The sequence below is a fragment of the Polyodon spathula genome, chromosome 22 (genome assembly GCF_017654505.1).
Source record: "Polyodon spathula isolate WHYD16114869_AA chromosome 22, ASM1765450v1, whole genome shotgun sequence".
Classification (NCBI taxonomy): domain Eukaryota; kingdom Metazoa; phylum Chordata; class Actinopteri; order Acipenseriformes; family Polyodontidae; genus Polyodon; species Polyodon spathula.
This window is the reverse complement of record NC_054555.1, coordinates 18974703-19002301: the sequence shown is the minus strand read 5'-3', so window position 1 is coordinate 19002301 and position 27599 is coordinate 18974703. Positions and strand designations below refer to the sequence as shown.

General features: G+C 39.5%; 1 protein-coding gene across 1 annotated transcript; it reads left to right on the top strand.

The window, feature by feature from the left end:
- Positions 1–2098: 2098 nt before the first annotated feature.
- Positions 2099–26161, top strand: LOC121296817 (endothelial cell-specific chemotaxis regulator-like). Its single transcript, XM_041222641.1, has 11 exons — positions 2099–2229; positions 3785–3886; positions 4073–4198; positions 5768–5854; positions 6199–6306; positions 9147–9260; positions 9934–10032; positions 11370–11403; positions 13418–13485; positions 14522–14607; positions 25790–26161. Exons 1-11 carry the CDS (start codon positions 2160–2162, stop codon positions 25796–25798), a joined length of 903 nt encoding a protein of 300 aa, XP_041078575.1. The 5' UTR covers positions 2099–2159; the 3' UTR covers positions 25799–26161.
- Positions 26162–27599: the final 1438 nt, after the last annotated feature.

Here is a 27599-nt window from a genome sequence, read left to right as displayed (position 1 = left end):
TGAGACCTTCACCATGCAAGCCTTTGGTTGAAATGAAAACCCCAGTCACACAAAGTCCCCTTCTTTTAATGATTTAATCAATGACAGTTAGATATTCCACTATTTAGATCAATTGAATAAACTCTGGTATGTCTATGTACCGTGTTTATTGATATAAATTATAGATAAGCTACTAAAAAAAAAAGTACCATAAGTCTGTTTTTAAAAGAAAGCATGTTAAAATAGATACAAATAAGAAATATTTATTTCTGCAAGATCTCAAACAATGCTTACCTGCAAGCTCCAACACCAGCACTGTGACTGTATCTGGGTGTGTTCTTCACAAGCTCTCATACTGTAAATGTATTTGCATGTGTTCTTCACAAGCTCACACACTGAATGCATCTGGGTGTGTTCTTCACAGGCTCACACTGTGAATGCATCTGGGTGTGTTCTTCACAAGCTCTCACACTGTGAGTGTATCTGGGTGTGTTTTTCACAAGCTCTCACACTGTGAGTGTATTTGTATGTGTTCTTCACAAGCTCACACACTGTGAATGCAGCTAGGTGTGTTCTTTACAAGCTCACACACTGTGAGTGTATTTGGATGTGTTCTTCACAAGCTATCACACTGTGAATGCATCTGGATGTGTTCTTCACTACCTCACTCACTGAATGCATCTGGGTGTGTTCTTCACAAGCTCTCACACTGTGAATGCATCTGGGTGTGTTCTTCACAAGCTGTCACACTTTGAATGCATCTGGGTGTGTTCTTCACAAGCTCTCACACTGTGAATGCATCTGGGTGTGTTCTTCACAAGCTGTCACACTGTGAATGCATCTGGGTGTGTTCTTCACAAGCTGTCACACTGTGAATGCATCTGGGTGTGTTTTTCACAAGCTCTCACACTGTGAGTGTATTTGTATGTGTTCTTCACAAGCTCACACACTGTGAATGCAGCTAGGTGTGTTCTTCACTACCTCACACACTGAATGCATCTGGGTGTGTTCTTCACAAGCTCTCACACTGTGAATGCATCTGGGTGTGTTCTTCACTACTTCACACACTGAATGCATCTGGGTGTGTTCTTCACAAGCTCTCACACTGTAAATGCGTCTGGGTGTGTTCTTCACTACCTCACACACTGAATGCATCTGGTTGTGTTCTTCACAAGCTCTCACACTGTGAATGCATCTGGGTGTGTTCTTCACAAGCTGTCACACTGTGAATGCATCTGGGTGTGTTCTTCACAAGCTCTCACACTGTGAATGCATCTGGGTGTGTTCTTCACTATCTCACACACTGTGAATGTATCTCGGTGTGCTCTTCCCTTTTCATTGGTCTCTGTCTTTGTTTTTTTCATTCAGTGGATTAGTGAACAGATTTTCTGAGAACCTCAGTTATTATAAAGAATTTCCCCATAGTAAAACCTTAATCCAAAGATGAAGTCCTTTTTTTTAATTATCAGTAGGAAAGAGAATAAATCATTAAGAAATATACTGTATAGGTCACTCCGTGTAAAGTCATCCAGACAAATGATAATTTTACAATGTCACAAAATTGATGTGATGGCTCAAAGGTCAGGCCATGGTTGATTTTTTGTGTCACAATGTATTAAATATTTGTTGTATTGATATTAACCCTTGATCTTCGTCATGTGGCAGAGGGAGAATGTTTTGCACAGCTTTGCCTTTTCACTTCACTGACAGTTTAGTATCTCTTTTTTTTTCATTTAAATGTGATTTTTTAAACATCTCCTAAAATCCAAAACTGGAGTAACAAAATGAGAGACAAACAAACAAACTGTGTTTCAGATTCGATACACAGAAGGGATATAAAATGATTGTGTGTGTGTGTGTGTGTGAGATATATATATATGTGTGTGTGTGTGTGTGTGTGTGTGTGTGTGTGTGTGTGTGTGTGTGTGTGTGTGTGTGTGTGTGTGTGTGTGTAAATGATTACTGTCTGGAAATGTGCAGTGATGCAGAACGATAGCTCACACCCTTCTGAGTCACACTGTGGATGAATAACAGTTTTCCAGAATGTTTTTCCCAAGTGAATTCAATCTGTTTCCTCACATTCTTTAGCAGGAAGCCCTAAAATATTGAGTTCAGAATCACACCCACCTTTTCCAGTGCAGTACAAGTAACAGCCTGGGTTTAGCCTGCTCCCTGAGAACATGTACTTGGAAAAGGTGGATCTGCGAGCCTGCGTTCTCTTGTGGATCATATGTTTTAACGTTTCCAGAGGTAGGGTCCATTTCTTTATCTCATCCTCCTTATAAAGCAGCATGCTGTGTGATGGCAACTCTAAGACCACCCTGAGGTCGGTGTAACAAAGTGATTGTGGGAAAGGAAATAATGGAAAAAGATTTTATTCTGAATTCTCTGTAACGGATGTAAATTGTTTCCTGTTTTCAAGTGGTAAAAAACATAACATGTCCCATTTATTGTGAAAAACAATCATTAAAGTTCATTAAACTACTGAAGCAAATGTAAATCTTTCTGAGCTGGTATGAATGTCGAGCTAAAACTGAAATGCTTAAGATGGACACACAGGCAGACCCTAATATACATAACCAATGCTAAAGAGCGTCCTGACAAAGTGTCATCACAATTACAGATATAATTGTACCTGTAGGCTTCCCACCATCTCCACTCTATCCCTTTGTGGGGGGGGGGGGGGGGATGTAATAACAAATACCTAGTGTACCTGACGCTTTGTTTCTGATCTTCTTTTCCCTCTTACATAACTTTGAAATGAACCGCAGCATATTACAGTATGTTAGGCGTGTAGTATAGCAGGCTAGTCTTGTCGTAGAGCAGGCTAGGCTTGTAGTAGAGCAGGCTAGTCTTGTAGTAGAGCACGCTAGGCATGTAGTAGAGCAGGCTAGGTGTGTAGTCATTACCATTGTCTTTAAATCTTCTGAAGTCTTACCCTGTTGAGAGCCATTACCTGGATATTACAGCGCAGTCACAGTAGAAACTAAGGCTTCTGTGAAAAGATTTGCATTGTAATGTGTAAGTGTAAAGGCCAGTGCAACAGGGCAGAGGCCCAGCACATGGAATTGCATACAATACATATTGCATGTGTGTTGTGTAGCTATTGTAAACAATGTACTGTGTTTGTGTTGAACTGTAGGGTGCATGGTTCTGTATAGTAGATACAAGGCTCTGAATCTTGGTTTGTACAGTATAGCTGTACAGGAGATCTGAGGCTCTGAATCTTGGTGTGTACAGGATAGCTGTACAGTAGACATGAGGCTCTGAATCTTGGTGTGTACAGTATAGCTGCACAGGAGACATGAGGCTCTGAATCTTGATGTGCACAGTATAGCTGTACAGTAGATATGAGGCTCTGAATCTTGGTATGTGCTGTATAACTGTACAGTAGACATGAGGCTCTGAATCTTGGTGTGTACGGTACAGCTGTACAGTAGATCTGAGGCTCTGAATCTTGGTTTGTACAGTATAGCTGCACAGGAGATATGAGGCTCTGAATCTTGGTGTGTACAGTATAACTGCACAGGAGACATGAGGCTCTGAATCTTGATGTGTACAGTATAGCTGTACAGTAGATATGAGGCTCTGAATCTTGGTATGTGCTGTATAACTGTACAGTAGACATGAGGCTCTGAATCTTGGTGTGTACGGTACAGCTGTACAGTAGATCTGAGGCTCTGAATCTTGGTATGTGCTGTATAACTATACAGTTTACAGCAGGTGTCAACTGATATGTTCAAAATTGGCTTTATTGGGGACTCTAATAAATGTAAATGATCAGTTACTTTTAATTTCTTTTCAGGTATAACATTGAACTCTACAGAGATAACTTTCACCACTACAGTTACCATGGATACAAAGAATGTGACTCCAAGTCCAACCCCATTAGCAGCATCTACAGCAGGTATAAGCCTCACCATCAAGAACACCTGAGATCACACTTCTCCAATTGTGTATTCATTCATGCCTTTTACTTGGGTTTGAATCTGCCTCAAATAAGTACATATACTGTACATATCTAAATGTGACTGTTTTAGTCTGTCTGTCTGTATTTACTTTTCAAACCATATTCATGACTTTTTTTATACAGCCAAGGCAGAAACATCAACACAGACAACAGACAAGGCTACATCATCTCCCTCCTCTTCGACTGTACCCCCCACTCTACAGTCAGCAGTCACTTCAGCTCTGTCAGTGCCTTCCTCAACCACAATAAGTAAGCTTTCACTTACTTGGATCATTTGAAGATTTTTCAGGCTTTATTCATTGATTAAAACACTATATTAAAGGCTTCACCCACATAGCACAACTTTTTTAGATATTGTCAAGAAGATTCAGAGTGTTAAATTATTTAAGACCATCATCCCTTAAGTTTGACCAAGACGTGTGGTAGTCTCAGATTATCTGGGAAATCCAATACTTTAAAAATTCAACTATATAATGAAGGTGAAAAAAGAAGTGATTCAGTTCACAAAGTTACAGAATAGCTAGTGAATAAGAAGTGATTTAGTTCACAGTTACAGATTAACATCAATGAGAGAGTTAAATTAAGCAATCCATCAGTTTAACATCTTAGAGCTCCCAGTCTGTGGTAATGTCATGTGAACCTGTTTATACTCATCAAACCAGTTCATTAGAAGTTGTTTGAGGATCGGGTCCTGGAATAGTGCTGAGGTTGTCTGTGCCTCTCTGTGTCTTCGCTTTTTCCAACTGCAATCAAACCAGTCTTTGAGATTGTTACTGTATTCAAAGTCACAAGCTAGCAGTTTGAACACAGTTGCTCTAAGATGGATCAGAGGTGATGGAACTGAAAAGGCAGAGAAAAGGTTTTCGGTTCCTGTCTAGTTTCACTGGTCCATCTGTCTTTGTAGAGCAAAGGTCTTCTCTTGAGAGTATAGACAGGTTCCATTCAGATAATCAACTTTGCAACCTTTTAACCTGATAATTCTTCACAGTTACAAACAAAGTCCCAAAGTCATTCTTTCTGGAGGCTAATTATCATAGTCATCTTTCCTTTAATTAAAGCTTGACATCAGTTTCAAAGGTAACTCTATTGTCCATACGATAATTTACAGTCTCTGCAATGCTCAATATTCCTGATACTGAACTTTATAGCTGAAAAGAATGTTCAAGAAGTTTTTTACAGAGCCATTGTTTGTTTAAAAAGCTCCCCTGATTTATAAGTTTCTTACAAAGCAAGCTCCCCTGCTTTAAACATAGCAGCTCCAATTTTTATCACCACCTCTTAAGACAACCAATCAGCAAGAAATAATTTGTACATTCAATTTAGATGTGTTTACAAAACATGTGTGATAGAATCTTCTAAAAATTGTCTAATATCTACAGACATCTTGCCAGAATATTTGAAACCTAATTACTTTTTTTTAAGTACAGCAAAATCCTGATTTCTGGGGGCCGATATACCTTAAAATTCAGTGAAACCTCACCATTAAGCAATATGTTTCCTACTTCTAGGGCTTTCGAGTTTTAGCTTCATTAATGTGACTAAAGGTAACTGAGTGAGACTAATCTGATTATTAGTTTCAATACCGGTATGAGCTTTGCTGTTGACAACTGTGCTGTGATGACTTATTTTAAAAATAAGTTTCAAGGCTATGATGACAAATAAAAAACACAAATGGATAACTAAATAACATTAATGATACATGAGTGAGAAAATTGAAAACCAAATAACATGCATGATATGTGGGTGACAAAATTATTCATTTCTGTTCATCCTGTTTATTCTACCTTCAAATAAAAGTTTATTGGCTTCTCTATCCAGGAAACGAAGATGGCAAACCGAACACTACGACTGAGCTGCTGCACAGCAAACTGAACACCACGACCAGCAGTTTTACATCCTCTCCAGGTAGTGGGCAGTAATACATTGCTCTATCTTAATTACACAGAATGTGAAAGTGAATTCAATACGATCACTACATGATTTGTTCTGTGCAGTTCTGCCCTTCTGGTTCTCTAATGGGGATGATGTAAGAGCGTCACTCTTGAAACTTAGCAAAAAAAAAACAGCTGAGGACAACTAAGGCCACAGTACTGATTCCTGTGAACAATATGTGTTGGTACTTGAACGTAATGCTATAAAAACAATTGTATAAATGAATGCTATTCTAATATGTGTGTGTGTGTGTGTGTGTGTGTGTGTGTGTGTGTGTGTGTGTGTGTGTGTGTGTGTGTGTGTTGTGTTTTTCTTAGGGGCTGAACCAACTGTAAGCTCTGGATCTACAGAAAGTTCACCCTCTGAACTAGTGACTACATCTAAATTGCCCCTGATGACGTCCGCAAGGGACAATGCAAGAACTGGTAAGAAGCATAAAATAATGGTTAGAACATTAGTGTCACATAGAGAAATATTCAGATATTTGTTTTTTCTTTGTAATTATTGGCCTGTAGGAAATTCAGTGACTTAAAGGTATCACTAATGGATTTCAATTCCCTCACCTCTGTATCATGAATGAATTTCAATGCTCTCATCTTGCATGTTTATAATCTCTTCAATTTGATAATGTAACATCTCTACAGTCCTACCCGTTAATCTCAGTATGATGTCTATAATCTCCTCACTTTGACAGCACTATGTAACACAATTTTTGTTCCTGGGTAGTAAGTGTTATTTCCTAATTGCTTATGCCTCAAAAGTATAGAAAATGGCTATTATTCCCCACAAACTTTGCTTTTGTGACCAGGACAGTGATATTTTAGAGGAAATCTACCTATTTCCAATAAGAAAACGGGCGAATTTGTGTCTTTTCGTTCACATAAAGTCAGAAAAAAACAACATATGAATCCAAATTAACATGTATTTATACTAAAGTAATACAAAAATGACAACAAAAGATTTAGAAGTGAGTAATTTTTCGAGATTTACGATTATACTGTAAATCACTTTCACGAATCAGCCCCCAAATGTAGTCTCCCATCATGTTCTCATTATACTGTCCTTGGTTGCGGCGTTCAAAGTCCACTATATCCCGGAGGAAGCGCTCGCCTTGCTCCTCTGAGTACGATCCCATGTTCTCCTTGAATTTATCAAGATGAGCATCAAGGATATGGACTTTGAGGGACATCCTACAGCCCATTGTGCCGTAGTTCTTCACCAGAGTCTCAACCAGCTCCACATAGTTTTCGGCCTTGTGATTGCCCAGGAAGCTCCGAACCACTGCGACAAAGCTGTTCCAAGCCGCTTTCTCCTTACTAGTGAGCTTCTTGGGGAATTCATTGCACTCCAGGATCTTCTTTATCTGTGGTCCGACGAAGACCCCAGGCTTTGATCTTTGCCTCAGACAGCTTAGGGAAGAAGTCTTAAAGGTACTTGAAGGCTGCCGACTCCTTATCTAGAGCTCTGACAAATTGTTTCATAAGGCCCAATTTGATGTGCAGTGGTGGCATCAGCACCTTCCGGGGGTCCACCAGTGGCTCCCACTTGACCTTGTTCCTCCCCACAGAGAACTCGGTCCGCTGTGGCCAGTCCCGCCTGTGGTAGTGCGCCTTGGTGTCCCTGCTGTCCCAAAGGCAAAGATAGCAGGGAAACTTGGTAAAACCGCCTTGGAGACCCATCAGGAATGCCACCATTTTGAAGTCTCCTATGACATCCCAGCCGTACTCATCATACTTCAAGGCGTCCAGCAAGGTCTTGATGCTGTTGCAATCCTCTTTGAGGTGCACCGAGTGAGCCAGGGGAAGAGACGGGTACTTGTTACCATTAAGTACTCCTGGATGAGCTGTCAATGAAGAGGCGCCACTCATTCTGGTTACAGGCGATTCCGATTGCCTCGAACAGACTGGTCACATTGTGGCAGAAGCAGAGCCCATCTTGGCGGGCGAAGAAGCTGGAAAAAGGTTGGTGACGCTTCCTCTGATCTGCGACTTGCACATTTTCATCTAACAAGTTCCACTGCTTGAGCCTAGACGTCAAAAGCTCGGCATTGGACTTGGTGAGACCAAGATCTCTAATCAAGTCGTTGAGGTCTTTTTGGTTGAGGTAGTATGGGTTTCTCTCCTCAGCTCCACCTCTGAAATTGTCATATGGATCTACAACGTCTTTCTCACTCTCTGACTTGCTGCTCTCTTCTAAAGACGGCTGCTCTCTCTCCGGAGGAGTGGGTACGGGGAGCTCATGGCAGTGTGGCACTGGGGCGATGGATGAAGGAAGGTCCAGATACGTGATAGCAGGTGCATTCTTGCCAGTCCGACTTTTGGAAGGGTCCACCATGCAGAAATAGCAGTTGCTTGAGTGGTCAGTGGGTTCCCGCCAAATTCTTGGGATAGCGAACTTCATGGCTCTCTTTTCCCCTCTGTACCATCCTACAAAAATATATTTATTTCACCCATGACTAATGTGTAAGAGATTATCGCAACATTTTTCATATATGATATATTTTTTCAATAACACTGAAAATTGTAAAACATTTTAAAATTAAAAACTTTTACAATTTAAAAAATTTTAACAAATTTTATAACATAAAATTCCGAGCAACAATTGTCCATCTTACTTTCCAGATTTTTTTCGCAGTGCTCGCAGGTGAAATGAGGTGCCCAGGGTTTGTTTTGATCCCCGATAGGCATGCCGAAATATGCCTTGTAGGCCTCACACATCTTAGTAGATGCTTCCACGGAGTACTTTTTCGCTCTTGTGTTGATAAATTGGCCGCAGACATAGAAAAATGCATCTGCCGGATGCTTGCAGCCTCTTGATGCCACGTCACAAAAATGCAGATATGTATCCACTTAGGCAGCTGGAACTAAACTGAACTGGTGGGCTTAAGGCCTCTGTATTTATACTACTATTTATATTACTGGAAAGTTCTAGAAAGTTCTAGAAGTTACTGCAAGTTTATTCAACACTGAATCTATCTGGAATGTTCTGGAAAATAGGTGAATTTCAAAATATCACTGTCCTGGCCATAAAAGCAAAGTTTGTGGGGAATAATAGCAATTTTCTATACTTTTGAGGCATAAGCAATTAGGAAATAACACTTACTACCCAGGAACCAAAAAAATAATAATAATTTGTTACACGGTGTAATGTAACATCTCTACAGTCCTATCCAATTATACTTTCACTGTGGTTGCTGAAGCCGAAAGCAATGGGAATGAGACATAAATGTCTGAATAACCTGTTGTTGTTTTTTTCTGTTTTACAGACTTTTCTGGGCTGACAAGTTTATCAACTCAGACTGAAAATGAAACATCTTCTTTACTGGCATCTGCTTTTCCTACTGAACAACCACAAAACAGTCTCACCATGTTAGCTTTTGGTAATTATCAAATCACATACTAATATTTGTTTTAATTTTTAAAGGGTGCAAGTACTAAAACTGTTCATTAAAAGGCTTATTATTGTAGACAATCAAAACCATATAATATCATGGAATGGGTTACCTAGTCATGTTGCCGAAGAAGACACTTCTTCACACAAAGAGTGGTGAGGGTAGGGCTAAGATTAGGGTTAGGAGATGGAATGGGTGACCTAGTCATATTGTTGAGGTAGAATAATTTAGATGCTTTGAGACCCAACTTGACAACATTTTGAGATCAATCAGCTAAAAAGCTTTAACAGGCCGAATGGCCTCCTCTCGCTCGTACATTTTCTTATGGAATATTTTAATGATTGCAATGTATTAATGAGACCCACAGAAACCAATGCAATTCCAAGTGCTATATCTGAGGTCCACAAAAACAGATGTATTTGTAGAATCAACACTTATTATGCTTCATACCTTTGAAGTGCTTTTAAAAGGGTTTGATTGTGTTGGAATAAAGGCAGTAGAGGGAGCAGATACATGGAACTATTCAACAAGCTTGAAGCCATGGGTAGAGGTTATTTTTTGTAAAAGTCTGTTTGATCATTTTAATGAAGTTGAGAAAGTTGATTGGGGTGAGAATTGTTTGGGTGCAGTAATCACTCAGCCAATTAATTCTAATTTTTAGGTGTAATGAGTCTGATTCTGATCCTGATTGTCGTCATGGTGATTCTGGTCACTGTTGTTAATCTGAGAGGGAAGTGCAACCAATCCAAGGAAGCCAAAGGTATCTTTTATTTTAGATTTATTCAGCTTAAATAATGACCATAGGTTCATTTCATGGGTCTGACCTTTGATGCAGTACTGTTCGCTATCACTTGTCACACTGATAGATCTACAGAAGTTCTAATTGTAAACTTGGTACAGACAGGGTATTACAATCTGTGTGGCTATAAGGTTACCTATTACAGTCTGCATCTTGAGAATTACTGTTTTTATGTTCTTCATTAAACAATGCTTGGTCCTGGGTCCGTGAAAGTCTCCCCTGGTAAAGGCATAACCACATGGTGTGCAGGCTGAGTCATTCAGTCAGGTGAACGCAAGTTCCTGGGGATTCATAGGGAGTGCTGCATTGACTCTGGTGCACCTAAAGTTTGGGAGGCACCTTACTGGCAAATGAGCCCAGTGACCTGCAGGGCTGGCCTTTGTCCTCCAGAGGCTGGTAGCTTGCTGACATCTGCTCTCAGGTTCCTGGATGTAAAGAGATGATTGACTTGGTCATGGTTTCAGAGGACCCCACTGACCTTCAGTTCACCTGAGATGTTGTTGGAGATTATTGTGGCCGAAGCTTGATTAAACATTCAGAAATTCTGAAGAAAATCCAGGTAAAAAGAGTAGACACACTACATAAAAAAAGAATGCTTAGCTTTTTCACCCTTTACATTCCCACATGAAGAAGCCAATACAATTTCCAGTGTTTAAAACAATAGCACTAAACTGCTGAACCCAAGCGTAATATAATAGGCTAAGGTAAGGTTTAGGCAACTGTGGCTCTCCTACTCTATTCTATTGCAAGACTTGCAAGAATTGATTAATCGTTTCAGGCTTAACAAGTATGCCACAACTACATAAAAAGTAAAGCTATCAGTAACATGGAAAAGTACTTCTACTGTATGCAGTGGTTAATGTTTTATGGTCCCAGCAATGGTGGAAACACCACCCTAGGATTCGGTCCCATGAGCTGGAATTGTTTGTAAAAGTTTAAGAGAAAAATACAAACAGGGTGCCTTTGTACGCCCCCCCCCCCCCCCCCCCCCCCACCCCCCCAGAAGATTCTAAGACACGCTTAGTAACTACATTTCAGAATGAGGGGTTCTATAAATAAATGGAATCATGTAAGTGATATGTACATGCAAGCAGGTAACTCCATACCCTTGATTACGATCCATTCAAAAGCAACCACTGAGATTGTGTTCCAGAGTTGTGAAGATCAACCGTATCCCAGTGCATGGAGCCTCTTTAGAGATCTGGAAGAGTCCTCACTAGTTCCAGTTATCTACATTAATAAAGCAGCATGGCACTCCCTGTCACAGAACCCAACTTAGTAGTCTTTCTTTTTGAAAGGTAAAAAGTCTGGAGATTCGGGTGTGTCTGAAAGGTAAGAAAAAGAATGAAAATAACGATTCAAGAGCATTATATTACATGTAAGAATGTTAAATAACAATACTACTACTACTACTACTACTACTACTACTACTACTACTAATAATAATAATAATAATAATAATAATAATAATAATAATAATAATAATAATAATAATAATAATAATAATAATAATAATGCAATGCATATTGTAATCTAATAATCAACTGCACCATATACTGTAGTTTTGTACCATGCTTCATTGGTACAGTTGCTGTCACCTCCTTTAAAAAAAATCTTACCTGAGGTACTTCTCGGAATGCTATTCAACTGCAAAGTCAATTGAAAATGGTGCCATCCTAATCCTACCTCAGCCACTTAATGGTCTTCTCTTCCTCAACCTTTACCCTCTTTTCAGTGTAAATCACAATGGACTAAATAAAGGTTGCTTATGAATGGAAAGAATCAGGGAATGATAGTCACTTCTACTCATTCCAGTATTCATAAGTACATAAGAAAGTTTACAAACGAGAGGAGACAATTCGGCCCATCTTGCTCGTTTGGTTGTTAGTAGCTTATTGATCCCAAAATCTCATCAAGCAGCTTCCTGAAGGATCCCAGTGTGTCAGCTTCAACAACATTACAGGGGAGTTCGTTCCAGATTCCCATGATTCTCTGTGTAAAAAAGTGCCTCCTATGTTCTGTTCTGAATGCCCCTTTATCTAATCTCCATTTGTGACTCCTGGTCCTTGTTTCTTTTTTCACTTTGAAAAAGTCCCTTGGGTCGGCATTGTTAATACCTTTTAGAATTTTGAATACTTGATTCAGATTGCTGCGTAGTCTTCTTTGTTCAAGGCTGAATATATTCAATTGTCTTAGCCTGTCTGCATATGACATGCCTTTTAAACCCGGAATAATTCTGGTCGGATTCTTTACACTCTTTCAACGAGGTGACCAGAACTGAACACATTATTCTAGATGAGGTCTTATTAATGCATTAATGCATTGTAAAGTTTTAACATTACTTCCCTTCATTTAAATTGAACACTTTTCATTATATATCTGAGCATCTTGTTGACCTTTTTTATAGCTTCCCCACATTGTCTAAATGAAGACATATCTGAGCCAACATAAACCCCTAGGTGTTTTTCATAATTCCTTCTTCAATTTCAGTATCTTCTCCCATGTGGTATTTATCATGCACATTTTATATTGCCTGTATGCTGTACCTTACACTTTCCTCTATTAAATGTCATTTGCCATGTGTTTGACCAGTTCTGAAAGTTGTCTAGCTCATTTTGGGTAACTTGTGTTAGACCACTGGTTACCTCACTCCATTTTGAGGTGTCTCCTCCAATCAGTAGTTTCTGTTTTCTACATGTTAACCACTCCCTAATCCATGTGCATGCATTTCCTTGAATCCCCCAAGTGTTTAGTTTGAGAATTAACCTTTTATGCAGGACTTCAATTGATCTGATGTCAGAAATGTTGTTCATTGGCATTCACAAATGTCCACGGTCCCATAACTCTATAATCTCCCATTTCTAATGTTAATAATAATAATTACAGTCTTATGTATACAGTTGTGTTCTATTTTTAATAGTGTTTATTTATTTTATTTAGTTTTTTTTTTTTTTTTTTTTTTTTTTTGCCAGAGAACAACATTTCTGACGTCAGATCAATTAAAGACATCAGAGGAAGTGTCTGTTGCTTACTTGTCTTGCAATGGCTTAATGGAAGACAGAAAACTTTGTGGGTCATATTAGTTTGACATTTATTGATCATTTGCAGTTATCATTGTTCACTGTTATTTATTTGTCTTAAAGGAGTGACCAGTAGAACAGGTTTTCACACATTCCCATTTTAGATGTTTCCTACACCCACAGGTGATAGTACTAATAACAGGTAAGAGAAGGCGTACCTTAGCTATCACTCCTTTAAATAGAAATACTAAGGTGAGACTTAAAAATAGGCACTGGACATGCCTGGATGGAATGCCCATCAATACCGTCTTATTTTTTTTCTCCAGCAATTCTGCTGATATAGAAAAAGAAAGCATAACATTGGTCTCCATGAAAAGTTTGAACATAGAGACAGGTAAGAACACTTTTAACCACAATTTTAAGGAGTAGGTTTAGCTTTATTGTACCATAATACCATATTCAGAATTTTGTATCAATCCTGATTTCATGAATTAAATACAGTTTGTAAAATGGCAAGAATAGAGGGAGAAATCTCATTAGCTAACAAGTGTTCCAGCCTGTGTAGATATGTCACCACACCAGCACAGCATGGAGCTTTCAAGATTCATTCGACAACCAACACACATATGTTCCCTTTATATCTCTCAAATGGGTAGTTTTGATAGAATCTATGTTTTAGCAAAGACACATTCTTACTTTAAACATGCTATCTGGTACTTCACTATGGTTAAAAAAAAGTTTTCAAGCCTTTGTTTTCAGATTCCCTGGAGAGTGAAATTACCCCACCGTGGGGACTCTTTCCAGTCATTAACCAACCAGCTACCTCCTCTAGTGACTGACACACTTTGCAGCCAGTACCATGCATGACCGAATAATACTACTGAGGTTAAAGAACCCAAGAGGTGTAGGTGTAAAGATTTCCTGGCAGACAAGGCGAGCAAACTGAGAAGCTGCTTTTACCTAGTGTCATACCAGGTGTCTTGTTTTCAAATGTCGATGTTTGTTTGTAATATCATATGATTCTTTCTATTCTGCATGGTGGACACCTATATAGGGAATGGAAGTGTGCCCAGCAGGTGGTATTAATGACAGTAGTATACACCTCAACTATTGATCTTCAAACCAGAGGAAAATCAGGGAGTTTTATTATACACCTCAACGACTGATTTTCAAACCAGAGGGAAATCAGGGAGTTTTTCTCAAGGAATCGCCTCATTGGTTCCATTAGTAACTACGGAATTACATAAGAACTACCACACAATTTCCTGCTGAATTTGTTCCATTCACATTTAATTCACATTAACTATGGGTTAATATTAGCAGCGATGTTGTATTACTCGGCTCCCTGTATAAACATACTGCTACACTGCTCATTTCTACTACATTGTACTAAATGGGTTTTAATTGTTTTTAAACATTTTTAATTAAAGACTCGCCAAGGATTTGCTCCACACGTCGTACAACTATAAAAAATGATGAACACGGAGGAAACTATCATGATGTACACAGCACAAAGGTGAACAAACTTTTTTACAAAGTCCACAAATACAGTATTATCTGAGATGAAGAAAACACTAGTTCCTGTTTATTTATGTATATGTTTATTTATAATTTAAAGTAATTCCAGTAAATCTTCTGAAATATATATTCACTTTTACTTTCATTGTGTGTGTGTATATACACACACACACACACACACACACACACACACACACAGTGGTTTGCATAAGTATTCAACCCCTTTGCTATTGCAATCCTAAATCAGCTCAGGTGCAAATTATTTGTTTGAAAGGTCACAAAATTAGTGAAATGGTTTCAGCCTGTGTGCACTAAAAGTGGTTTAACTTGTAGATAATTTCCCTCATGTATATAAAGACTTTCAAGCTGCAACTCACAAAATGATCCAATAAAGCAACCATGAAGACCAGGGAGCTTTGCCAACAAGTCAGGGTTAAAAAGTGGTAGAGAGGCACAGAGCAGGTGAAGGGTACAAGAAAATTTCAATGGCAAGGGTGCTGGAACTATGGGTACTGGGGGTTTGGCAGCACCCCTTGGCTTTGCATGGCTTCCATCATATACAGGGGTGGCAAGAAAGAAGCCATTACTCAAAAAGCCTCATCTTAAAGCACATATGGAGTTTGCGAAAAAGCACATAGATGATACTGCAGACATGTGGAAAAAGGTTTTGTGATCAGAAGAGACAAAAATTGAACTTTTTGGCCTAAATTCCAAGCGTTATATCTCAAGCAAACCCAATAATGCACATCACCCAGTCAATACCATCCCGACTGTCAAGCATGGTGGTGGAAGCATCATGTTATAGGGATGTTTCTCTTCAGCAGGGACTGGAAAGTTTGTCACGACAGAGGGGAGAATGGATGGTGCAAAGTACAGGCGAATCCATGAATAAAATCTGTTTGAGTCAGCCAAGACAATTCACATTTCAGCAGGACAATGACCCGAAGCACAAAGCCAAAAGCACACTGGAGTCAAGCCAAGTACAAGGTTGTCCTGGAAGAAAACTTGCTTCCTTCTGCTCTGACAATGTTCCCCAACTCTAAGGATTGGATTTTCCAGCAGGACAATGCTCCATGCCACACAGCCAGGTCAATCAAGGTGTGGATGGAGGACCACCAGATCAAGACCCTGTCATGGCCAGCCCAATCTCCAGACCTGAACCCCATTGAAAACCTCTGTAATGTGAACAAGAGGAAGATGGATGGTCACAATCCATCAAACAAAGCCGAGCTGCTTGAATTTTTGCGCCAGGAGTGGCATAAAGTCTCCCAACATCAATGTGAAAGACTGGTGGAGAGCATGCCAAGACGCATGAAAGCTGTGCTTGAAAATCAGGGTTATTCCACCAAATATTGATTTCTGAACTCTTCCTAAGTTAAAACATTAGTATTGTGTTGTTTAAAAATGAATATGAACTTATTTTCTTTGCATTATACGAGGTCTGACAACACTGCATCTTTTTTGTTATTTATTGCAAATAAATGCTCTAAATGGGCAAAAATCAAGATGCAAACCTTTGTTAAAAACAATAGACAAAAGAAAGTGATTGGAGTTTTCCATTGAATACTTAAAGAAGCCTGATGATTTCTTCAACAAATTTTATGGTCAGGCAAATCTAAAATCTGCTAATCTAAAATATACTTCACTAAGAAAGCAACAATATGTTTGGAGGAAGAGAGAGTGTTAAACATGATGGAGGTTGTGTGATGGTATAGGCTTGTTTTTCTTCCTCAGGCACTGGCGACCTTTGTATTGTAGAAGGATCAATGAATGCTGTAAAATATGAAGACATGTTGTACACTCTTTTGTTACCCAGTGCTAGAAAGCTTATTGCATAGAAGTTTGTATTCCAACAGGATAATCACCCTAAGCATTTTACGAAGTTGACAATGGAATATCTGAAAAAAGGAAGATTATAGTTATGGATTGGCCATCTCCATCCCCAGACTTGAATCATAAGAACATAAGAACATAAGAAAGTTTACAAACGAGAGGAGGCCATTCGGCCCATCTTGCTCGTTTGGTTGTTAGTAGCTTATTGATCCCAAAATCTCATCAAGCAGCTTCTTGAAGGATCCCAGGGTGTCAGCTTCAACAACATTACTGGGGAGTTGATTCCAGACCCTCACAATTCTCTGTGTAAAAAAGTGTCTCCTATTTTCTGTTCTGAATGCCCCTTTTTCTAAACTCCATTTGTGACCCCTGGTCCTTGTTTCTTTTTTCAGGCTGAAAAAGTCCCTTGCGTCGACACTGTCAATACCTTTTAGAATTTTGAATGCTTGAATTAGGTCGCCACGTAGTCTTCTTTGTTCAAGACTGAACAGATTCAATTCTTTTAGCCTGTCTGCATATGACATGCCTTTTAAGCCCGGAATAATTCTGGTCGCTCTTCTTTGCACTCTTTCTAGAGCAGCAATATCTTTTTTATAGCGAGGTGACCAGAATTGAACACAATATTCAAGATGAGGTCTTACTAGTGCATTGTACAGTTTTAACATTACTTCCCTTGATTTAAATTCAACACTTTTCACAATGTATCCGAGCATCTTGTTAGCCTTTTTTATAGCTTACCCACATTGTCTAGATGAAGACATTTCTGAGTCAACAAAAACTCCAAGGTCTGTTTCATAGATTCCTTCTCCAATTTCAGTATCTCCCATATGATATTTATAATGTACATTTTTATTTCCTGTGTGCAGTACCTTACACTTTTCTCTATTAAATGTCATTTGCCATGTGTCTGCCCAGTTCTGAATCTTGTCTAGATCATTTTGAATGACCTTTGCTGCTGCAACAGTGTTTGCCACTCCTCCTACTTTTGTGTCGTCTGCAAATTTAACAAGTTTGCTTACTATACCAGAATCTAAATCATTAATGTAGATTAGGAATAGCAGAGGACCTAATACTGATCCCTGTGGTACACCGCTGGTTACCACACTCCATTCTGAGGTTTTTCCTCTAATCAGTACTTTCTGTTTTCTACATGTTAACCACTCCCTAATCCATGTACATGTGTTTCCTTGAATCCCAACTGCGTTCAGTTTGAGAATTAATCTTTTGTGCGGGACTTTGTCAAAAGCTTTCTGGAAATCTAAATAAACCATGTCATATGCTTTGCAATTATCCATTATCGATGTTGCATCCTCAAAAAAATCAAGCAAGTTAGTTAGGCACGATCTCCCTTTCCTAAAACCATGTTGACTGTCTCCCAGTACCCTGTTACCATATAGGTAATTTTCCATTTTGGATCTTATTATAGTTTCCATAAGTTTGCATATAATAGAAGTCAGGCTTACTGGTCTGTAGTTACCTGGTTCAGTTTTGTTTCCCTTTTTGTGGATCGGTATTACGTTTGCAATTTTCCAGTCTGTCGGTACCACCCCTGTGTCAAGAGACTGCTGCATGATCTTGGTTAGCGGTTTGTAAATTACTTCTTTCATTTCTTTGAGTACTACTGGGAGGATCTCATCCGGCCCAGGGGATTTGTTTATTTTAAGAGCTCCTAGTCCCTTTAACACTTCTGCCTCAGTTATGCTAAAGTTATTTAAAACTGGATAGGAACTGGATGACATGTGGGGCATGTTGTCAGTATCTTCCTTTGTAAAAACTTGTGAAAAGTAATCATTTAATATATTTGCTATTTTTTTTTCTTCATCTACTATTTTGCCATTTGTATCTCTTAAACATTTAATCTCCTCTTTGAATGTTCTCTTGCTGTTGTAATATTGGAAAAAACATTTTGGAATTGGTTTTAGCTCCCTTAGCAACGTTCATTTCTATTTCTCTCTTGGCCTTTCTAACTTCCTTTTTGACTTGCGTTTGCAGTTCTGTGTACTCTTTCTGCGTACTTTCTTTTTGGTCCTTTTTTAATGCTCTGTAAAGTGTCTTTTTTCGCTGAATATTTTTTTTAATTGATCTATTAAACCATTTTGGCAATTCAGTTTTACATTTAGATTTGTCTAATTTAGGGATATAATTGTTTTGCGCCTCTAGTACTACATCTTTGAAGAACAACCATCCTTCTTCTGTGGGTGTTTTCTCTATTTTACTCCAATCTACTTCTGTTAGTCTCTGTTTCATACCTTCATAGTTTGCTTTTCTAAAATTGTAAACCTTAGCTTTAGTCATTTCTTTTGGGGATTTAAAAAACACTTCAAATGAGACCATGTTGTGGTCTGAGTTTGCCAGTGGTTCTCTGACCTCTGTTTTAGTTATTCTATCTTCGTTATTTGAAAAGACTAAATCAAGGCATGCCTCCCCTCTAGTGGGTGCCTTCACAAATTGTGTTAGGAAGCAGTCATCTGTCATTTCCACCATTTCAATTTCATCCTTCGCGCTACCCACCGGGTTTTCCCATTTTATTTGGGGGAAGTTGAAATCCCCCATTAGTATGGCTTCTCCTTTGCTACACACATTTCTAATGTCATTGTATAACAGATTATTGTGCTCACCGTCTGAATCTGGCGGTCTATAGCATGCTCCTATTATTATGCCTTTTGAATTTTTGTCCGTTATTCTGACCCATATTGATTCGGGTTTATTTTCTTTGTCCAGGTTTAACACCTGGGCTTCAAGACTGTTTCTTATGTTTCTGTTTCTAGAATTTTGTTTCTGATACTTCTAGCATTTAGATAAATACATTTAATGGTTGTCTTACCTGAGTTGTTGTTCTTGTTTTGATGCGGTCTCCCTTCTGTTTTTTTTTGTTGATTTCTCCCCCCTTCCTTTCTAGTTTAAATGCTTCCGAACCTGCTCGAGGATCTTTTCTCCGAGTAGACTAGTTCCCTTGTTATTTAAATGCAGTCCATCCCGTCTATACAGATAGTCCTCGCTGTAGAATGTGGTCCAATGATCAAGATAGGTGAAGCCTTCCCGTGTGCACCACATCTTCAGCCATGCGTTTTGATTAAATATTTCCAGCTGGTCCTTTGCAAGGTGCGGGTAGTATACCAGAAAATACCACAGTTTTGGTTTTCTCTTTTAATTTCCTTCCTAGCTCTCTGAATTTGTTTTGCAGGGATTTTGGTCTGTCTCTTCCAATGTTGTTTGTACCAATGTGGACGACTACTACCGGGTCATCTCCTGTTCATTCTAGGAGCCTGTCCACGTTCTCAGTGATGTGCTTGACCGAGGCTCCCGGAAGGCAGCACACTGTTGTAGTAAGGGGGTCCAAACTGCGAATTGAACTTGCTGTGTTTCTCAATATGGAGTCCCCAACAATCATGACCTCCCTTCTTTTTGCTGTCTGGTCACCACTGTCAATAGGGTCCTGGATGTTGTTCCTTTCATTCTCTTGTTGTTGGTTCTGCTCATCAAAATTCTGAAGTGACTCAAATCTGTTGGTTGTTTTGATTTCTGGTGGTTGTGTTTGACGAAGTTTCTTTTTTTCCCTGCTTCTGCCTACCTGAACCCAGCTGTTCTGACCTTCTATCTCCCTGGTGGCTTTCAGTCTGTTAGGGGTGATGCAGACTTCCATGAATTGTGGGTGTGCCAGTTCCTCAAGATCCTGTTGCTGTCTCACTTCTTCCAGCTCCATTTCTTCCATTTCTTTCCCATCGTTATGTTGTGGATTGACCTGAAGGTTGCTGTTGCAAACATTAAACCAAAGTCAAATGTAGAACTCAAAGCTGTATGTGTTTAAGAATGGACAAAAATATCTCTGGAAAGATGCCATGAACTGGTTTCAAAATACAAAAAAAGACTGCAAGCTTTAAAGGAAGCAAAGGGTGGGCAGACAGAATACTAATGTAAGTGTGCCCAAATACTTTAGTCAAAGAATACAATTTGATTTTGCATGTTATTTTTAATTTTCTGCATGTTATGTAATAATGTGTTGTTTTATTATAAAGCTACATCTCTGATTTATATCTTTAAATAGAAAGCGATTGTATATACGGTGCCTTGCAAAAGTATTCAGACCCCTGACCAATTCTCTCATATTACTGAATTACAAATGGTACATTGAAATTTCCTTCTGTTAGATTTGTTTTCAAAATCAATTATTGTAAGGTGACATTGGTTTTATGTTGGGAAATATTTTTAAGAAAAATAAAAAACTGAAATATCTTGCTTGCATAAGTATTCAATCCCCACACATTAATGTTTGGTAGAGCCACCTTTCACTGCAATAACAGCTTTAAGTCTTTTGGGGTAAGTATGTACCAGCTTTGCACACTGTGTCGGAGTGATTTTGGCCCATTCTTCTTGGCAGATTTGCTCCAGGTTGTTCAGGTTGGTTGGACGACGCTTGTGGACCGCAATTTTCAAAAAGTGCCACAGATTCTCAATGGGATTGAGATCAGGACTTTGACTGGGCCACTGTAGGACATTCACCTTTTTGTTCTTGAGCCACTCCAAAGTTGCTTTGGCCTTGTGCTTGGGATCATTGTCCTGCTGAAAGGTGAATTTCCTGTATTTTGTTCTATCCATTCTTCCATCAATTGTAAAAAGATGCCCAGTCCCTGCTGATGAGAAGCATCCCCACAGCATGATGCTGCCACCACCATACTTCACTGTAGGGATGGTGTGTCTTGAGGCATGGGCAGTGTTAGGTTTGTGCCACACACAGAGCTTTGAGTTTTGGCCAAAAAGCTCTATCTTGGTCTCATCTGACCACAAAACCTTTTCCCACATCGCAGCTGGGTCACTCTCATGCTTTCTGGCAAACTCCAGACGTGCTTTCAGATGGTACTTTTTGAGTAACGGCTTCTTTCTCGCCACCCTCCCATACAGGCCAGTGTTATGCAGAGCTCTTGATATGGTTGACTGGTGCACCATTACTCCACTCTCATCCACTGAACTCTGTAGCTCCTTCAAAGTGATTGTTGGCCCCTCTGTGGCTTCTTTCACAAGTCTCCTTCTTGTTTGAGCGTTGAATTTTGAGGGACGGCGTTTTCTTAGCAGTGCCTGGGTGGTGTGATGCAGCTTCCACTAACTGATTATTGATCCAACTGTGCTCACTGGGATATCCAAACACTTGGATATTATTTTGTACCCTTTCCCTAATCTATGCATTTGTATTACTTTATCTCTTACTTCTGTAGAATGCTCTTTGGTCTTCATTTTCCTTCAGATTCACAGCCTTACCAATGATCCTTCAACAGTGGGGTTTTTATCCAGAAAATATGACAGCAACTTGAATGGTTCACAGGTGGAGGCCAATGGTAAGGTAATTGTGTCCTTGTTAGGGCAAATTCTATCATCGCTGCAAACTGGAAGCTTCCACAGCACAGGAGTTGAATACTTATGCAAGCAAGATATTTCAGTTTTTTATTTTTCTTAAAAATATTTCCCAACATAAAACTAATGTCACCTTACAATAATTGATTCTGAGTTTCAGTGTTTAAAAATAAAATATCAAACAGAACGAAATTTTAATGTACCATTTGTAATTCGGTAATATGAGAGAATTGGTCAGGGGTCTGAATACTTTTGCAAGGCACTGTGTGTGTGTGTATATATATATATATATATATATATATATATATATATATATATATATATATATATATATATATATACACACACATACAAATCAAATAAAAATAAAAACCTGAAAAGTCTTCCTTAGATAAGTGTTCACCCCCTTTGCTAAATAAGCTCAGGTGCAACCAATTGCCTTCAGAATTCACACAAAAAGTTGAATGGTGTCCATCTGTGTGCAATAAAAGTAGTTCACATGATTTCAGATTAAATACACCTGTCTCTGTAAATCCCACATTTGGGTAGTGCATTCAAAGCAGAGATACTACCATGAAGACCAAGGAGCTGTCAAAACAACTCCGGGATAAAGTTGTCGAAAGGCACAGATCACGAGAGGGGTATAAAAAGATTTCAAAGGCATTGAATATTGAATATCATTAAGAAGTGGAAGGTATATGGCACCACCCAGAATCTGCTTAGTGCACACCATCCTCCCAAACTGAGAAGCCGGGTAAGAAGGGCATTGGTCAGAGAAACTACCAAGAGGCCAATGACAACTCTGAAAGACCTACAGTGTTCCAAGGTTGAGATAGTAGAAAATGTACATGTGTCAGTAGCTCAGTACTCCACAAACCTGGCCTGGATCTGGCCTGTATTGGCAAGAAGGAAGCAATTTCTGAAAAAAGTCCGCTTGGAATTTGCAAAAAGGCATGTGGCAAGAAATTCTGTGGTCCTATGAAACACAAATTGAAATATTTGGCCTAAATGCAAAGTGTTACGTCTAGCACAAGCCTAACACAGCAGATCATCCAGGTAACAACATCCCTACTGTGCAGCATGGTCATGGCAGCATCATGCTATGGGGATGCTTTTCACTGGCAGGGACTGGGAAGCTTGTCAGGGTAGAGAGCAAAATGGATGGAGCTAAATACAAGCAAATCCTTGAGGAAAACTTGCTTCATTCTGCAAAAGAACAAAGACTGGAACAGAGATTCACCTTTCAGAAGAATAATAACCCCAAGCATACAGTCAAAGCGACACTGGAGTGGCTTTAAAACATAAAGTGAATGTCCTAGAGTGACTCACTCAAAGCCCGGACTTGAATCTGATTGAGAATCTGTGGCAAGACTTGAAGATTGCTGTCCACCAACGATCTCCATCCAACTTGACAGAGCTTGAACAATTTTGCCAAGAAGAATGGACAAATATTGCACAATCCAGTTGTGCAAACCTGATAGACTTACCCCAAAAGACTCACAGCTGTAATTGTTGCCAAAGGTGGTTCTATCAAGAATTGACTCAGGGGGGTGAATACTTATATAACCAAGATATTTAATTTTTTTTATTTTTAATTAACTGTTGTTTCATAATAAAACTTACTCTTACTCTTACTGTTCAAAGTGTTGAGTAAGTTGTATAAATAAAAGGGAAAAAAATCCCATTTAAACGCATCAAGATTTCAGGTTGTAACAAAACAAACTGTGAAAAAGTCCAAAGGGATGAATACTTCCAAAATACAGTGTGTGTGTGTTGTGTGTGTGTGTGTGTGTGTGTGTGTGTGTGTGTGTATATATATATATATAATATATATATATATATATATATATAGATATATATATATATATATATATATAAATAGTATACAGGTAGTGGACAAAAAAATGGAAACACCAATGTAAAGTCACTTAATAGGGCATTGGGCCACTATGTGAGGCTGGTATGGCCTGTATGCACCATGGCAAGAGTCTACCAGCCTCTGGAATTGTGGAGGAGGGATGCAGCATTATTCTTCCACAAGAAAGTAAATCAACTCACACCCGGTTGATGGAGGTGGAAAACGTTGTCTCAGGCGTCGTTCCAGAATATTCCATAAATGCTTGATTGGATTCAGATCGGTTGACTGAGAAGGCCATAACATATGGATAACATCAGTGTCATGCTCATCAAACCATTGGGCGACTACATGTGCTCTGTGGATGGGGGCATTGTCATCCTGGAAGACACCCTCTCCCCCCGGCAGGAATGAAATGCTTCAACATCGGGTGAAGATGATCACTCAGTACCATTAAGTAGCGATTAGCATTGACCTTGCCTTCTAAGGAAATGAGTGCACCCAAACCATGCCAGTCAAATGTGCCCCACAACATTACAGAACCAGCAGAACCCTTCACTGTTGTAACCAAGCACTCAGGGCTATAGAGTTCTTTAGGGTTGCACCACATGTGCACTCATCCATTTGTCGAGAACATGGTGAAGGATGATCCATCTGACCATATCACATTTCTCCACTGCTCGGTAGTCCATTGCCTGTGCTCTTTGGACCACTGGACTCGCAAACGTGCATTGCCAGGTGTGATGAGCAGTTTGTGCCCTGGAACCTGACTATGGTTTCCACTGTAGAGTTCTCAGTGATTTTTTTTTAAATTGGCTGCTCACACCCCAGGTTGAAATTTGCAGTCAATTGATCTGCAGTTGCTCGCCTGTTTTGCCTTTGCACTTAGAATTAATGCATGGCTCTCACGATCCTACGCTTCCACCCACATTTGCTGATGATGTCTTTCCTTTGGAATTCCATGCCGACATCACCTTAGATACCATGCTCGTGAAACATCAGCAAGTTGAGCTGTTTTGGTCACTGAAGCTCCTGCCAAACGCGCCCCAACAATCACCCCTCTTTCAAAGTCACTAAGGTCTCCTCTTGCAGCCATGCTAGCCATAATTATAGGCAACCAGGCCTGTCCAGCATTTTTATACATGACCCTAAACATGCTGTGATTTTATTTGCTTAATTAACACATGAGCCACACCTTTGACTTGGTGTCCCTCATTTACCCAGGTGTTTCCATTTTTTGGTCCACTACCTGTGTGTGTATATATATAGAGTTGCGTCGCACAGTGAAGAACTTATCTGAAGCAACAGAAAGGAGCAGCAACTAGCTGTGGTTCAGACAGAAAGATTCTGGTTGGGGATCTCAAGCACAATAGAAAGAAAGCAACGCTGATGTACGGGTAAGTAAGCTGGGCTGAGCTGAGTGGGGGATGGAGGGGGGTGATGCTGGAACACCAGAATCACTGTTGAGTCCTCTTGAGGTGTTGAGGGCTAGTCAACAAAACACCAAGGATGGAAGGTGCCCAATTGAAGACCCCAGAGATGTACCTCACTTAGCTCAATCCAGACGGTTGTCATGCTGATGCGCTAGGGAGACCGCACTGGGTTGATCCCTGAAGCCAGCATCGCAGCCGTTGTGTGTGCTGATGCGCTGGGGAGGCAAAATGAGCTGATCCCTGGAGCCAGCATTACACTTCAGCAATCAACACCAGACAGAAGGATATCTGCATCATCAGATGGAAAACAATGCAAATGGATGGAGATGCAGATGGATCACATTAGTTTACTGCAAAGCTGCGTCTTAGTTGGTGCTTATCTTGGTGAGAGCCGAGTTCAAATTAGCATGAAGTTCAACATCTACTCTCATGTAATGGTAATCATTATATATATATATATGTGTGTGTGTGTACAGAAAGACAGTCAGTCAGTCAGTCAGTACCTATCCCTGTGTCATCTGAATGCAGTAACCACAACATCAGAGCTGACGCGCAGACATGGAATCTCTACAGACCTGTCACATTGAAATCTCACAGCAGTATAAAAAAAACAAATGGTGTAAACAGGTAGCCTTTTCAAGGTATATTATTAAGATGTCTGTTTTTTCATTGTCACTGCAGAGTCTAACACGTACTGTATCATTCTTTTATAGTTGGTGTAACTGATCAGCTTTACCATCTGAGAAGACATTGATATATATTTCAGCAAACACAGGACTAGAAACCATCACAATTCCACTGCTTCACGGGGAGTGGCTCACTCAACTAATTCACTTTCATGATCTTCACCTCTGGAGTGGTTGCTGAAATAAGTTTGCTGGTCTGATCTCAGAGGACATTAGTGTGTCAGTGTTGGGCTCAATGTCAGTCTTTGCTTGATAAGAGCCGGGGCTGAAAGACAAGCTATTACCAGTCAGGACTGAGGTGTGCTCTAGCTGTGATGGGAAGCTTCTATAGACTGTGATCAGTGCCAATGTTGTGTCAAAAAACATTTGAATGAATAAATAAATAAATATACATTTCAATAAATACATCTACTGATTTGTATTCTAGAAAGAGTCTCTCAAACACTTCCAATGGTGTCCCATGGTATCAGAGTCACAGAGCAGTATAGCCCACACATTGTGTCTATAGTTAGTGATGTATGTAAATGCACAATTCTCATCAACTTTCATTGGGATTCAGATCTTCTGCTTGCTTCATCGTTCTTTTTGAAGTTCAACGGTAAAAATAAAAATAAATACAGAAACTGCTTCTTTCTGATCACTTCCTGGGCTGTAGGTGATTTTAGTTTGCATTTTCAGGGAATATTCACCTGAAGCACAGGAAGTGATTGTGTACCAGGAAGCAACATAAGCTGTCTTTTCTTTTGCGTTTGAGCTCACCAGGGCCTGGCCAGTTGGGGGCGCTGAAACACAGTCCATGATGGTTTTTCAGAGAAAATACCTGGTTTTCACTGCTCTAACTGAAGGCAGGTAATTAATCTCAGATGTTAGCACAAAGCTGAGCACAGTCATCAATGACTTGTTAATAATACCCATTCACTGAAATGAAAACTGAAATGAATCCATTTACACTCTATAGAACTGAATGATATGATGATAACTGATAATACACAGGGGGCTCTGTGTGTGATGTAATCCTTTATTTTCACATCCAGTGTTTCAATCCTGCAGCATTTCCCTCTTAGAGCTGCAGTGGCCCATGACCATGCTAAATGTTCCTAGGTGTTAGTTTACTACATATGATCCTAGTTTAGTTTGATCTCTTGTGCAGTGTATTTGTTCAGCTTATTCCTCCCTGTCGAATAGGCACATGTTGCTGCTGCTGCTGCTGCTGCTGCTGCTTGCACAATAGAATGTTAGAAGTGCTGTGTGTCCAGAGGAACGTGGATTCACAGCTGTACACGCCCACTGAGACGTTTGCAGCATTCACAGAAAAAGTACCGGCTGAGAAGACTTTTCCCTCCGACGCCAATTATACCCCTGTATATATACTTGCAAAAATAATACCACTGCATCTACCTACAAAAACAATACCCTTGTATCTACCTGCAAAAATAATACTCCTGGTATCTACATACAAAAATAACACCTCTCTATCTACCTGCAAAAATAACACAACGGGTATTTACATGCAAAAATAATACCCATGTATCTACCTGCAAAAATAACATGTCTGTATCTACATGCAAAAATAATACCCCTGCTATCTACATGCAAAAATAATACCCCTGGTATCTTCCTGCAAAAATAACACCCCTGGTATCTACATGCAAAAATATTTTCAACATGTGTGAGCAAAGAAATCAAGCATGTGGTTATTTTTCAGTGTTCATTATAGATGGGTTGAGTGATAACCCATACGGGACTCTATAGCTTTAACACAATGCCAACCAAGATTGTATCATATGCTGCTAGTGACTACTTTGGATCTCAGCAAGTAGTGTGATCGAATCAGCTT

Coding starts and splice junctions, on each gene's coding strand:
- LOC121296817 (XM_041222641.1), top strand. CDS start 2,160: ATGTACTTGGAAAAGGTGGATCTGCGAGCCTGCGTTCTCTTGTGGATC. Junction 2,230..3,784: donor ATGTTTTAACGTTTCCAGAG/GTAGGGTCCATT, acceptor ATTTCTTTTCAG/GTATAACATTGAACTCTACA. Junction 10,033..11,369: donor CCAATCCAAGGAAGCCAAAG/GTATCTTTTATT, acceptor TCTTTTTGAAAG/GTAAAAAGTCTGGAGATTCG.